Raw genomic sequence first — 15,488 nt, forward strand, 5'->3', positions numbered from 1 at the left:
TGGCATAGCTGTGAAATCATGTGAGGAAAAGAACTACAGCGGCAGTAACAGAAGATGGTTCTTTGAAGTAAAGACATTGAGCAGAAGAAAAATTGCCAACTTGTGTAATCAGTTGATGTTGCTAGTTAGCCAGTTTAAACATGCATTAAAGATAAAGATCTGCTTGAAACCAATTATTTTATTGTTTGGCTTCCTGTTTAAAGATGAAAATGAAATACGTGTATATATGTGACATATTTTTACCTAGCAGTGAGTAGATACAGAAAGAGTGTAAAATGCTCTGCTGAATTCACTAACATCACAAAACATTCCTTAATAATTGCCAGGTTTGATAGGCTGACTGTATGTTAACACAGGAAACAATGCAGTAGACTTGTGTTGGAGAGAAGAATTTTGACATTTGGATTTTTAAAAATCATGTATATTGAACCTATGAACTCTCATGTAGAACATCAGATTTACTATATTTTAAACAGAAATGCCATCACTATATAGATCATTGCAAATTTGTCAGTATACTTCCATTTTAAAAGCCTTTTCTTGCTTTAATTGATTTATTAATTAATTTATTTTCTTGAGACAGGATCTCACTCTGTTACCGAGGATGAAGTGCAGTGGCACAATCATGGCTTGTAGCCTCGACCTCCTAGGCTCAGGTGATCCTCTTACCTCACCCGCCTCCCAAGTAACTGGGAATGCAGGCGTGCACCACCATGACTGACCCATTTTCTTGTAGAAATGGAGTTTTGCTATGTTGCCCAGACTTGTCTGGAACTGCCAGACTGAAGCAATCCATCCACTTAGGCCTCCCAAAATGCTGGGATTACATTCGTGAACCACTGTGCTCCACCTCCTTTTCCTCCTTTTTAGATAGATTATGTATTCTGTACCTTTTGTGTAACTAAGTTGTTATTACATAAACTATATTCTAAATACATTATAAATTATGATCATGATAAATTGTGATCGTGATATTTATTATTGAGTCAATACTGCCTAAGTAACAATTTTCACAGAAAAGATGTTTAAAAGACCAAAATAGCTATTCTCTTGGAAGCATTTGATATGAAATAATAGACTAATACAGATTAAAATTCTGTTTCCCAGCGGGTACTAGTGGTAAGAAATATAGTAAGCGTCTGACTTGTATAAACCTTGGCTTTCTCATCTGATGAGGTGGCTAATAGTAATAACTCTCATATTTGTTGGAATAATATAAAAGATTTAATGTAAATTGTCAATTATAATGAATGGCATAAATTAGAATTACAATAAATGCCAATTATATTTGTTTGTTTGAAAATTTAACACTCTGTCAAAAGACAAAAAAAGTGCTCACCTGCAAATATGCTTTCTGTTTACTCCATAGTGAGCCCAAAAGTAAGAGATTTAAAAGTGAAAGCTATCACTTACAGAAGATTCAGAATATACTGCATTGAGAAGATAGGGATTAAAGAGTTTATTAAAGGTTTTTTTTTTTTAATTATTTTCCTGAACATCATTTGAAGAAAGATGAGCGCCAAAGACATAAATATATTCCCCAGAGCATGTGCACTGCCAGTTGACAAATGTGTCTCTTTTATAGAGTTTGGTGAAGGTTATTCATTTTCTTTTTCCTGTCTTGACCAGAAAATTGTGGCTTCTCATCATATATGACTGCCTGCAGGGTCTTCTGAATAGGAAATTACCAATGCTGAAATTTGTATGACTTAAATAAGTGTTGGAGTGTGGGGGTTGAAAGGAGATACATATCAGAGACATTCATTCAGTTAGTAGGACTAAGTTTTTGATTTGCAAGTTTATATATGGAGAATTCTGTTTCTTATTTTCTCTTTTACTATCTTCTCTAGCTGCATAATTAGCACAGATTGAAGCTATAATGGATTTCGATAATAGCACTTCTTTAGAATGATATATACATCTTTAAATATTAAGACAAGCATAGGAAATATGTATATTCTAAAAAATAATTTTTTTAAAGTTTAGATAGTGTTAAAAGAAACATGCATTTTCTGTTACATTTCAGATTATTTTAAAGAAGCTTCTATTTTTTTTTCTTCATTCTTAGAAGAGTACCTGCAATTGTAAAGCATGAATCCTGTAATACTACTGTAAATGAATCACTATTGCATTCATACCATTAGCCTCTGAACAGATGTCAGAAAGTAAAGACTGGCTGCCTCTAGATCAAGTTGCTGCTGCCAACTCTCGCGAGCTTTGTCAGTAACAGTTGATTGCTACATTCAGTAACACTGAATGTCAGTGCAGTCCAATTTACAGGCTGGAGCAGCAGCTGCATCCTGCATTTCTCTGAAGTATTGCATGATTTTCACTCCTTGAAAAGTTTACCACCTTTGTTGCAGAGAATCGGGTAAGTTGCTCTGAATTTACACCGTCATATAGAGATCCAAGTTACTGTAAAGCTCATTCTGTGGGATAACAGTGATCTCTTCACGTGTTTGTTGTGTCCCTTTGGTGCTCTGTGGGGAACAGTTACTGAAGCTTGCAAATGGGACAGAGGAAGCGAGCCAGCAGGCACATGCATGAAATCTTCCTATTATTCAGGGAACGCAGACTTTGTTTATTTAACTGCTGAGAAAATAATGAATTTATTCAACTCTATATAAAGGACCATAGCGCGTGTGGAATCACAGTGATATATATTCTAAGTGAGTTTCCTAAGAAAAAATATTCCATACTGGTTTACCCTTAAATGCATTGTTTATTGAATCTCTCTGTAAAAGTAATCTTCGACTAGTCTTACTTTGTTGTTTTTTTTTTTTTTTTTTTTTAAGTGGGATACAGTTAATAGTTAACTTATTTTTTGGTGAACTTTTCTCAGTCAACATTTTGTCACCTAAAACTGTAACAATAACAATTGACAAATGAAACATTGAAGTTTATTTTATGTAAAAAAAAAAAAAACCTCTTTTCTAATTTGATTTACGATGATTATGAACATGTCCCCTTTGCTCTTTTTGTTCACTTTTTATATGTTTGTTTGAATTGCGGCAAAATGTTTTACATTTGCTATTATTTTGCTATTATAGAAATAGTAAGCAAATATACCTTCTGCTCATCCTATAATCTTGTAAAACTATTATTTTGATAACATCAGTTCCACTTTAACAAGGGAATCAAATATTAAGGATATAAAATGTATGAATGTTTAAAAGTAAACTGAAATGTGATTTCATTGTTTATGACTTCTATTTTTATATACTTTTATGAGTATGTCTTCTATGTTTTTATGAATATATTTCATGATAATAAACTCGATTAGGAGTTCCTGTCACTAGTCTGTGTAATACCTTTCTTAATATAAACTCATAGTTACAATAAATACAATGACAGTTTACCTATATAAATAGTTACTTTGTTTAAGGATAAGTCTGAGCTTTTAAGGTGTGGCTTTAACATTGGAATAAAAATCTTCAGAATTTTCTCTGGATATGAAATAAAGTAGCCTTTTGGATGCCAAATAAAATTTCTAATTGGATTATCAAAGTTCTGTTATATTCTCCTAATTTTTTTGGTTATCATTTGTTTGAAATGTCCCACTTTTTTAATTGTAAAAATATATTTGGGATGTACTCCATATTTCATTTTTATAAAATATAAGCTAATAGTAGCTAAAGTCACATGTTATCTATAAATTTGGTTCCTTCTTTGATTCATTTCTTGATAAGTGTAATGCATATTTATATTGTATATTATCTTCATTTCGATGGTTTCTTGCCAGCATCTGTTTACTCTTACCGAAATTAGACGGTCCCAGATGTTAAGAGAATTGTAATTGGATAGCAACCTAAGAGAAGATTTAATTTTCAAAGAAGACTCAAGAAATCTCTAACAAATGTTCAAATTATTCACACGATGAAGTTTGTGAATGTTCTTCCTAACTGAGGACAGATACACATCTTAAGTTTCTTATATCTAATGTAGTGTCTTCTGTATGTATACATGCCTAAAGCATAGCTGAAGAATCCCTGAAAGACAGTGATGTAGTCTATTTATAAACAGACTTCCTCAATTCCCCGCTTCACTTAGTCTGCAACAAAACAAGCTTTTAAGTTTGATATAAGATATTGTTGTTCTGATTTCATCAAATACATTTAGTAGTGCTCGTTCTAGATCATATTAATATTACCTAGATGGCTCTTTCTCTAACATTTTAAGAGGGTTTATTTCCAAGTAGAAATAAATATTTATTTAATTGTAACTTTTTAAAAGATAGGGAAATTACTATATACACAGGGAAAATATTATTAATATTTGCTTGACTATCCTTTAAAAATTCTTGGCTGGCCCATTATTTTGAAAATCTGTTTGATAGTCAAGTATCCCAAATAAAAGTTCTTTATACAAATTATTTTATCGTACTCATATCTTATAGTATAACATTTCGTATTTTTTCTTAATGTCAGCTAGGCAATTGTGATAGTACCTTCAAAATTGAACTAAAAATGCAAACAAAAAAAAAAGATTTGTCATCTTTTTTATTTGAATATTTATTGTTTTAACAGTTTAGCATTTTCAAAAATTGCCAGTAAATTTTCTCAATTCCAAACTAAAACTCAGTTCCTCCAAAACTCAGTTACCTCAAAAACTCAATTCTTCAGAAACTGTGATTTTCTCAATTCCAAACAAAAACTCCTGTCTTTATTTCCAATATTAAATACTATTTTGATAAGCAAATTGTTCTAAGTTCAGATATACAGCTGTAATTGTGAAAATGTGTCTCATTCTTTATGATAAACATATTATGTTCTCTCAGAATCATTTAATGAGACAGTACCCAATTGCACCAGAATTCATTGAAAAAAAAATAAGGTTTTATTGAATATATTAATCATTAATAAAAATTTTGAGATATAGACTCAATATTTTTGTTCTATTTTCATTTATTTCTCTTTTGATTGCTCAATTACATGATAAACATATTAAAATGTGTAAAATCTTTTAATGTCAAAACTACAGAGCAGCATGTTAGAATAGAGAATACCAGATTATAAAAAGGGCAAAGTGATGCTTATTTAAAAAATAAAGTACTGCAATTAAATATAAAAATATTAGCCTACAATACACTAACAGTAAGTATATAAACATCTGCATATTTTTACATTAAAGTACACACTAAATGTCATATAACACTCTGCAACAATACATATGAGTTGGCATTACACTGTCATTCTTGCAGTGAATATATGTTTACAAGGATTGTTTGGATTGTTACTAATTACTTTATTTGCAAGGTGATGACTCAGATATCATTACCAAAAAATTAAAGATTTTAATTCATATCATATTGTTATATAACAAGATTTACTCAGCACAAAATATAAATATAAACATACAACAAATTTTGTATTAAGTCAAATTAAGTGACTTGGGAAGACATTACAACCATTTAAATGTTATAGCAACTATTTAACATAAACAATGAAACCACATTTCATAATTACACAAAACACAAATACAGTTTTGTAATAACTATAGTACTTGCTTTGCAATAAGATTATTAAACTGTTTATATAACAAGTTTGAAAACTATCAGAGACCAAAATTTATTACAATTCGGAGTTTGCTTTCTAAAGACAAACTAATATTCAACTAAAATCAAGAAAAAAAACAGATGATTTTTGCATTAGACTTAGAAGAACATTGACTGAACTAGGCAAGAGGGAGAATGGATACAACCAGGGATGCTGCAATTAATTTATTAAATTGCAGCTTAGAACGAACAGTCCAATCAGCTTTGCACCTTATTCACTTTTTCTTCCTAGAGGATGTTTTCAAAAAAGAAAATAAAAAATCATACTAGCACTTTGTATTTCTCCTGGTGCTCTCCTGCGTTTATTTATGAGAAAGGGATTAGTGGTTATCAGAAAGAAAAAAGAACTGAAGCAGTAGTGCCTCTAAAACTTTGATTATGTCTGAAATGTTATTAGTGTCAGGTAATAGGAAACTTTAAGTCATTGTTATATTTTATGTATTTACTATGATTTATGATACAGTCATATAATACACAATGATGTTTCAATCAATAATGGTGGTCTTATGCAATTATAATATAGTATTTTCACTGTACCTTTTCTGTGCATACATACACATACAGTTACCATTTTCTAACAATTGCCTACAGTATTCAGTATAGGAACATGTTGTACAGATTTGTAGCCTAGATGCAACAGCCTATACCATATAGCCTAAAAGTGTGGTAGGCTATAGCATCTAAGTTTACGTGAGTACACTTATAATATGTGCACAATGATAAAATCGCCTAACAATGCATTTCTGAGAATGTATCCCTCTCATTAAGTGGCATTTGACTGTACAACAAATTGCATTTATTATTATATAATAGTACCTAAATATCATGAATGTAGAAATGCTGTTAAAAATATATTTTAATTATGTTTTATTGATCTTAGCACACATCTAATTCTACCAAACAGAACTGAAAAAATAATAATCTTGTAGCTTGATTTTTTTAAACCTTATTATTATAGCAGTCATTTTATATGTAAATATATATGCATATACATATGGATATTGTTAGAATTAGATATAGATATAGATATAGATATATCCATTAAGTATCAAGCCCTGAACCAAATGCTCCAGACTATGAATTAATCAATTCAGATATTTATTGGGATAAAAAATACTTGTAGGTCACCAGATGTCCTATGACCGTTGGTGAATTAGGCTGATTAGAAATATGATATCCTAGGTCTGGGACATAGACATTAGAATGGTTATTTATTCTCTTTGTTTTGAGAAATCTAAATTAAATAAAGAAAAAAACTAATACAAATGCTTAGTGTTTGTAGGATTCGTTCATTGGTTGTGTAGGTTGGATTGCAACTTGAGAAAAAATAAAGGGAAGACTTTGTACATTAATGGATCTTTGTTATTATTATGTGAATGAGAATCAGTATTTGCAATTGACTATTTTAGTCGGGTTTCTTTCAGTTACATAAACCCTTTAGTTCTTTTATGGCCAGGCGTGATGGCTCATCCTGTAATCCCAGCTCTTTGGGAGGCTGAGGCAGGCAGATCACTTGAGGTCAGGAGTTCGAGACCAGCCTGGCCAACATGGTGAAACCCCATCTCTACTAAAATACAAAAAGTAGCTGGGAGTGGTGGCACACATCTGTAATCCCAGCTACTTGGGAGACTGAAGCAGAAGAATCGCTTGAGCCCAGGAGGTGGAGGTTGCAGTGAGCTGAGATCGTATCACTGCATTCTAGCTTGGCGACAGAGTGAGACTCCATCTCAAAAAAAAAAAAAAAAAAAAAAAAAAAAAAAAGAGGCATTAGTTCTTTTAAAGGATATTTGCATTACATTTTGCTGTCCCTTTTTGTCACAGTTCCCAAATCTGATTTTTAATTTCTTTCTTATTGAAAAGAAACTCATGTCTGCATTATGAATTTCTGATAAAACGTTGATCTCCCCAATAGTCTATGTCATCCATTAAATATTGTTTAATATTTCATAAATGTCAAGTACTTATGATTTTGTAGGTCACAAAGATTATTTTTGCTTCTGCCATGTGGCCCAATAGTTTCTAAGCTTCGATCCTCTAATTTCAGTCATTTTTTTCACTATAAAAATGCAAGTAATTCTGACTGTGCTAACACATTTAGCTTCACTAGTTGCATATACTTTAATCTGTTAACAAATTGCTATAACAAATCTTAATACATGTTGAGTAATACTGAGTATAAAATTCCTCTTAAGCCACAGTCTTCTCCCAGACATTACAATACTAGCCCCTGCTTCTCTCTATTGACATTATAAATGTTGTAGAGAGTCCCTCATGTTTATTAAATTTTAGAGAAATTACCTGGAATATATCCTCAGCCTTCACTTTTTATTTTTCCATAGCCCTTACCAGTGGTGGCATGTTTGTTAGCTTTCACAGTTTGTAGAATAATGGTGACTACCATATATTCGTTACTTAATATTCTATGAATAATTTGTTTAAATTATCTTCAGTTTATATACTAGAGGAAGATATCGTACAGAGGAAGGTATCACTTGGCAAAAGGGACCACCGAAAAGACAAAGAAAACAGAAAAGGACAATAATGACAATCTATTGATCCTTAAAAATTCTTAACCTACTTAACAGTGCTGCCAAAAACCAGCCAGTCATGATATTTCAGAGAATATATGAACTTGTATTTTCTCCTCTTACCAAGGTAGAAATTATGTCTGATGTAGGTAGACTACTGTTTACTGCTTTTTGGTGGAACTGTACATATAGTCAGAAGTAATATTAAATTTGACTAGGACAAACATTCGACTACCTCTTCCTTACAAAGCTTTAGCAATAAATATCCCCAAAATGAATATTTTTTATTTTCCATTCCACTATTTTTTTTCTAAATTGAAAACTAAAATATCTCTTGTTTTCATAATTTGTAGAATTACTAACTACTATATTTTAGATAATTATCATCAGTAAAGTATAATATGCTATATGCAGAAGGCTTATAAAACATTATACTTACCTCTCTTTCAGAAATCAATATGCATAGCAAAGCCACAATCATATGCATCCGATTTCTCTTTTGGTTTCTTTTGCTCTGCATGCTTATTGGAAAGTCACATACTGAAGATGACATCGTAATTGCAACAAAGAATGGAAAAGTCAGAGGGATGAACTTAACAGTTCTTGGTGGCACGGTAACAGCCTTTCTTGGAATTCCCTATGCACAGCCACCTCTTGGTAGACTTCGATTCAAAAAGCCACAGTCTCTGACCAAGTGGTCTGATATTTGGAATGCCACAAAATATGCAAATTCTTGCTATCAGAACATAGATCAAAGTTTTCCAGGCTTCCATGGATCAGAGATGTGGAACCCAAACACTGACCTCAGTGAAGACTGTTTATATCTAAATGTATGGATTCCGGCACCTAAACCAAAAAATGCTACTGTAATGATATGGATTTATGGTGGTGGTTTTCAGAGTGGAACATCATCTTTACATGTTTATGATGGCAAGTTTCTGGCTCGAGTTGAAAGAGTTATTGTAGTGTCAATGAACTATAGGGTGGGTGCCCTTGGATTCTTAGCTTTGCCAGGAAATCCTGAGGCTCCAGGGAACATGGGTTTATTTGATCAACAGTTGGCTCTTCAGTGGGTTCAAAAAAATATAGCAGCCTTTGGTGGAAATCCTAAAAGTGTAACTCTCTTTGGAGAAAGTGCAGGAGCAGCTTCAGTTAGCCTGCATTTGCTTTCTCCTGGAAGCCATTCATTGTTCACCAGAGCCATTCTACAAAGTGGATCCTCTAATGCTCCTTGGGCAGTAACATCTCTTTATGAAGCTAGGAACAGAACATTGACCTTGGCTAAATTGACTGGTTGCTCTAGAGATAATGAGACTGAAATAGTCAAGTGCCTTAGAAATAAAGATCCCCACGAAATTCTTCTGAATGAAGCATTTGTTGTCCCCTATGGGACTCTCTTGTCAGTAAACTTCGGTCCAACCATGGATGGTGATTTTCTCACTGACATGCCAGACATATTACTTGAACTTGGACAATTTAAAAAAACCCAGATCTTGGTGGGTGTTAATAAAGATGAAGGGACAGCTTTTTTAGTCTATGGTGCTCCTGGCTTCAGCAAAGATAACGATAGTATCATAACTAGAAACGAATTTCAGGAAGGTTTAAAAATATTTTTTCCAGGCGTGAGTGAGTTTGGAAAGGAATCCATCCTTTTTCATTACACAGACTGGGTAGATGATCAGAGACCTGAAAACTACCGTGAGGCGTTGGATGATGCTGTTGGGGATTATAATATCATATGCCCTGCCTTGGAGTTCACCAAGAAGTTCTCAGAATGGGGAAATAATGCCTTTTTCTACTATTTTGAACACCGATCCTCCAAACTTCCGTGGCCAGAATGGATGGGAGTGATGCATGGCTATGAAATTGAATTTGTCTTTGGTTTACCTCTGGAAAGAAGAGTTAATTACACAAAAGCTGAGGAAATTTTGAGTAGATCCATAGTGAAACGGTGGGCAAATTTTGCAAAATATGGGTAAGTGCTGATTTTTGTCGTTGTTCTCTGACTTGGTTTGATCTGTTTTGCTTAGTTTTGCTTGGTCTCTGGGGAAAACTTATTATAAAGACACAGAAATGTTTTAATTATTTATTCTATTTGTACCAAAGCTGGTTTTATTTTTTCTTATGAAGTGCATTTCAACTCCCTGTGTCAGAGTGTTTAAAAGAAATCATCATCATAGAAATTTTATTTAAAAAATCTTCCGATTTTATCTCCAGAATATTTCAAAGCATTTCAACAATGTTAGCCAAAGTTTGTATAGAAAAAGATGCTTAGTTGGAGAACTAAAATTAATGTGAGAATACTTTTTAACCTGCAATTTTACAAAGTTCACAGATTGAGGTCAGAGTAGGACTATTTCTTTCCAAGTTCTTCAGCTTGGTACCATGATACCTGATACATGAAGTAATACATCTCTGCTTAGGAAATTGAAGGAACATGGTGGTGATGCAATTGGCCCTCAGATTACCCAAAATACACAACATTTGCCATTGTATTGTTTGGTTTTTATTTTTTTCCTAATAGACCTGTTCAGATTTGAGGCAGCCTGTGTTTCACTGGGGCCATGAGGGTTTAGCTAAGCTGTTCTCCACCTGAGCAGTCTTATGGCTGATATTAGATAATCAGAGACATTACAAATAACATATTTCCCCCACATATTATAAATACTGTGATATTATGTCCTCAAGAGTCAGAAGAAAATAACCATTTAGAATATATTTTTTAAATGCATGCATGTATCTATAGAAAATATTTTTTTTTCCTTCCACCACATTTGTAAACCAAAACCACATTTTATACATGGGAGTAAATTGTACCAATGTGAATAATTTTTAAAAAATAGAAATTTAGAAATTTATTTATACAAGAAGTGTTTACATAAATCATAAATTGATTGATGCAGTAATTCAGTCTTTCACACTATCTTTTATAACTAAACAAAACGCTGATAGTTACATTACTGCTCTCTGGTGTTCTTTTCCACCCTCCATTTGGAATTCTTTGTACTTCATGTCACTGTATGTATATTTCTACAATATCAATTGTATAATCCTTTTCAAATTGTTTAATACTTAATCACTGTGGAAAAAGTTATAATTCTTCCACCCAGTATTGAAAGGCCTCTATAATCTTGCTGCAACTCACATTACTCAGTAACACCAGGTTCTGGGTGAGCCAGTTATCTCACTAATACCAAAGATTCTCAGCTTAACTGCACCTTAGAACTTTCTTCTAGCAATATGCCCTGTTTAAAACACCTCTTTCCTCTTTAATGACAAAGTGCTACATTTTTGAAGTCTTAATCTACTACACATCTCATGCAGCATTTCTTTAATTACTAGAGGTGCAGTTGCTTCAGATCTATTGTTCACTCTCACAGAAGTTGACTGTAACTGGTCTATTTCCTCTTTCATTGTAAGCTATTCCTCCTCAACTATACTAAACTACCCTCTTGAAACAGAATCTGTGGTTTTGATTTGATATTCATTGAATTACTATGATGGGTATCTATCATACTTAACAAATATTTGGCTAATGATTGAATGAGAGCTGGTAAAAGGTAGTATGAGTAAAAAATATTATATTGCCTTTTCAAGATACGTGGGTTATTATATTACCTGTGGCTGTAAAATATTTTATTCTTTGTCAACATCAGCATAAATTTCTGCTCAAGGAATGAAGCATCAGCTTATTTTTAGAGCTATATTAGAATTACTTATATCTCATTCTGCTCTCTCCCTCGAGGCTTTATCCATATTACATCATTTATATATGTTTTTATTTCTTTCTTTAAATTCTAGGGACTGTAAATAATTTAAGGATTTAAGGATAATTTTTTAAATTATTGAAACCTAAATTTTTCAAAAGACTTCATTTCCTTTGCATGTTGCAATAATTAAAGAATTTACATTTTCTTGTTTCACAATGGAGAACACAAAGAATCAGATGTGTTAAATGCCTTGTTTTTGGCACCCATATAACAGACCAAAAAAGAAAATCTTTGACAATAGGATTAATTATTTAATATTTATTTAATTATTTATTAATTATTTAATAAGGTTATTTAATATTAGCCTTATAATGGGAAATAAAAATTAACATTTTAATAATAATAAATATATGTAATGGAGCTCATAAGCTATAAAAAGTTAAACTGTAAAGTAGTGTAGCAATAACAAGATGTTATTTTAGTAATTTTATTCACAGACGATAATTGCACAGTTGAACAGAGATAATAACACTATATATTCGTGTTAAGGGTTGATTTGATGTCAAGCATAATGTTAGTATCCTGATGTTCATTATCTATTTTCAAAGTATACATGTGAATTAATATAGAAGCTTTGAATAATTAAGTGAACTGCAGTGAAAACAAAGTTGACAACTGTTAAGTCTGGAAATCTATCCACATCTTTCTGACTACAGACTTGATGTCCCAAATCTGTAATTTCCAAGGTCAAAGACTTTCCTCCTAGGACCCTTTCTTTCTACCCCCCAGGAACATTTAACAATGTCTGGAGCCCTTTTTGAGTGTCACTATTGGGGGAACAGATGAAGGCCCAGCATGCTGCTAAACACCCTGTAATGCACAGGGCAGCACTCCACAGTGATATAATTATTCTTTCCAAAATGTAAATAATGCCAAGATTGAGAAACTCTGCTAGTCTCTACTTCCTCAGAACTTCAAAATGTCTTATTAAGAAAGTAAAAGTAGAATTGGAGCTATGATTATCATTTAGGAAAATGAGTTTTCAAGTTCATGATTCATGAAATGTTTTGATAAATTCTTCTTAATTAGTAAATCTATGTGTATTATTTATAATCTTCATTGAAATATAATGTACATACTATAAAAAATATACATAATAAACATACAGATCAGTAAGTTTGGCCAATATGTACTACTCCATAAAGATAAAGCATAATTCCATTGCCTCAGAATAAAGTCCCCCCACCTCTTTGCAAACAGTCCTCTTACTCCCCATGTCCAGTCAATCACTGATTCTATTTTTATTATAGATTAGTTTTACCTTTTCTGGAATTTTATACTCATGATATCATAGCTTATATAATCTTGTGTCTGGCTTCTTTTGCTCAGCATAACAGAGCCGCAATTCATCTGTGTTGTATGTGTAAGGAGTTTATTTGTTATTCACTGCTAAGTACTATTTCCTGTGGATGATTGTACAACTGCTTTTTTATCCATTCACCCATGCGTTGTTTCTTTTTGGGGGTATTATGACTAGCGTTCTATGAATATTTTTCTGGAAGACTTTTGTCTTGTACAAAATCTGTAGAAGATTTTTTTTTCTCTTATTTTGAGTAAAAGTGAGAGGAATTGCAGGGACATATATAAGCACATGCTTATTTTTTTAAAGAAATTGTTCAACCACTTTCCTTAGTTGAGAACTTTATACTCCCAAAAGCAATGACGTACCAGAGCCCCACTTGTTTCACATCTTCAGCATCACTCGCAACTAATCAATCTTCAATTTTAGCTGTTCTTCTGGCTTTGTAATGACATCTCTTTGTGCTTTTACTTTGTTTCTCTCTGATGGATATAGATGTAGAACATCTTTTCTTATGCTAACTGGTCACTGGTATTTTTTCCATTTTGAAATGTTTAAATCTTTTGCAATTTTTTACTGGGTTTATCTCTCATTGACTTGTAAGAATTCTTATATATTTAAGATACATATCCTATGTACTTTCAGTATTTTTCCCCAATTTTTATCTTACTTTGATTTTTGACATGTTGAATTTCAGTGAATCTCAGCTTATTAATTTATTTCCATCTTATCAAATAAGTATTTCCCTACACCAACATTTGTAAAGACTGTTTTTTTTCTGTTTTTTTTTTTTTTTTTTTTGGTTTTAGATTTTTACTTTTGATTCATAATATATTTAAATTCATACCTGTGAACTTTTAATGTAGGGGTTGAGGTTCATTATTTCCCATATAAATATTCAGATATTACATCACTATTCATTAGAAAAGACACTTCTTTACTTACTAAATTACCTAGGCTACTTTCTTGAAAATCAACTGACCATATATGTGTGGATATGAATGAGTACATTTTATTCTGTCACACTAAATGGTCTAATGTCTATTTTTAAGCCAGTACTGGAGTGTCTTATATAGTATGTCTACACAGTATTTTTTTAATTGGAGAGTTTAAAGGAGTACATTTTGTTTTCACAAACAAAACTTTTGATTTGAAAAAAAAAAAAAACACTTATGTCTATTTTAGTTTTGCATTTCCAAATAAAGATTAGAATCAGTTTCTCAGTTTTCACAAAATCTGATGAGGTGTTGAAATTATTGATTAATATAAAGAGAATGTTTATATTAACATTACTGCTTTTTAAATCCATGAATATGGTTTACCTTTCCTTTTATTTTGTTATGTTTTTAGTTTCTATAAATATTTAAAAGTTTTATATGTACAGTCCTTGAATATATTTAACTAAATTTATCCCTAAGAGTTTTATGTATTCTAAAATTTAGATTTTGCTAGTATCTAACTATACACTTGATTTTCTATGTCATGCTACCTTGCTAATTTCACGTATAAAGTTTAGTAGATTTATTAATATTTTTAATTTGGGGGTTAAATAAGCTATTTTCTGTGAATGGTTGTGGACAGTCGGCTTCTTCCTTTTCAATATTTATATCTGTTGTTTTCTTGTTGATGATTTTGTCATTGCATTCTCTAGGATTGTTAGCACAATATTAAATAATAGATGTGAAAGCATATAGTTTCAAATCTTAGAGGGAATGAGTTCATCTTTTTAGTATTGTCTGTATTAACTATAGTTTTGTCCTATATTAAATTTAGGAAATTCTTCTCTGTTCCTATTTCTTGAGAGTCCTTATTATAAATAGATATTAAATTGTGACAAATGCTCTTTCTGCTTCTATCGAAAGGACCATTGTGTTTTTGTTGCTTTGTTTTCTCATTAATTTTGTTAGTGTGGTGAATTATATTAAAACAATCTTGAATTCCTGGAATAAAAACAACTTTGTCATAATACAGTGTCATTTTTATATTGCTTTCTAATAATAATACAATTTATTGATGTTTTCCTCTTATTCATGAGGAATATCAGTATATAATTTTATTTATTTTAATTTATTTGTAAAGCTTTCATGTAAGAATAATCTTAGGCTGAACATGGTGACTCATGCCTATAATCCTGCCACTTTGGGAAGCCAAGGCAGGAGGATTGCTTGAAGTCTGAAGTTTGAGACTAGCCTGAGCAACAAAGTGAGAGAGTTCATCTCTACATTACAAAAAAAAAAAAAAAAAAAATGTTGGGAGGCTGAGGCAAGAGGATCACTTGGGCCCAGGAATTCATAGCTGTAGTGGGCTATGATCATGGCACTGCACTGAAGCCTGGA

The 15,488-nt window shown here is 31.8% G+C and overlaps 1 protein-coding gene across 2 annotated transcripts in view; it reads left to right on the plus strand.

Moving 5' to 3' along the window:
* The first annotated feature begins 2,212 nt into the window (after window positions 1–2,212).
* Window positions 2,213–15,488, plus strand: part of BCHE (butyrylcholinesterase) — a 68,006-nt gene continuing 54,730 nt past the window's right edge. Inside the window, exons 1-3 of one of the 2 annotated variants that reach the window (XR_001004892.1) lie at window positions 2,213–2,371; window positions 8,533–10,057; window positions 11,503–11,586. Coding sequence is in view for 1 of the 2 variants with exons in the window: in XM_011970031.1 (XP_011825421.1) it covers window positions 8,541–10,057 (1,517 nt within the window). In the remaining variant the exon portion in view is untranslated. The remainder of the gene's footprint in view (window positions 2,372–8,532; window positions 10,058–11,502; window positions 11,587–15,488) is intronic. The other variant, XM_011970031.1, reaches the window with a different exon arrangement.

The sequence above is a fragment of the Mandrillus leucophaeus genome, unplaced genomic scaffold, assembly GCF_000951045.1.
Source record: "Mandrillus leucophaeus isolate KB7577 unplaced genomic scaffold, Mleu.le_1.0 Scaffold924, whole genome shotgun sequence".
NCBI classification, from domain to species: Eukaryota; Metazoa; Chordata; class Mammalia; order Primates; family Cercopithecidae; genus Mandrillus; species Mandrillus leucophaeus.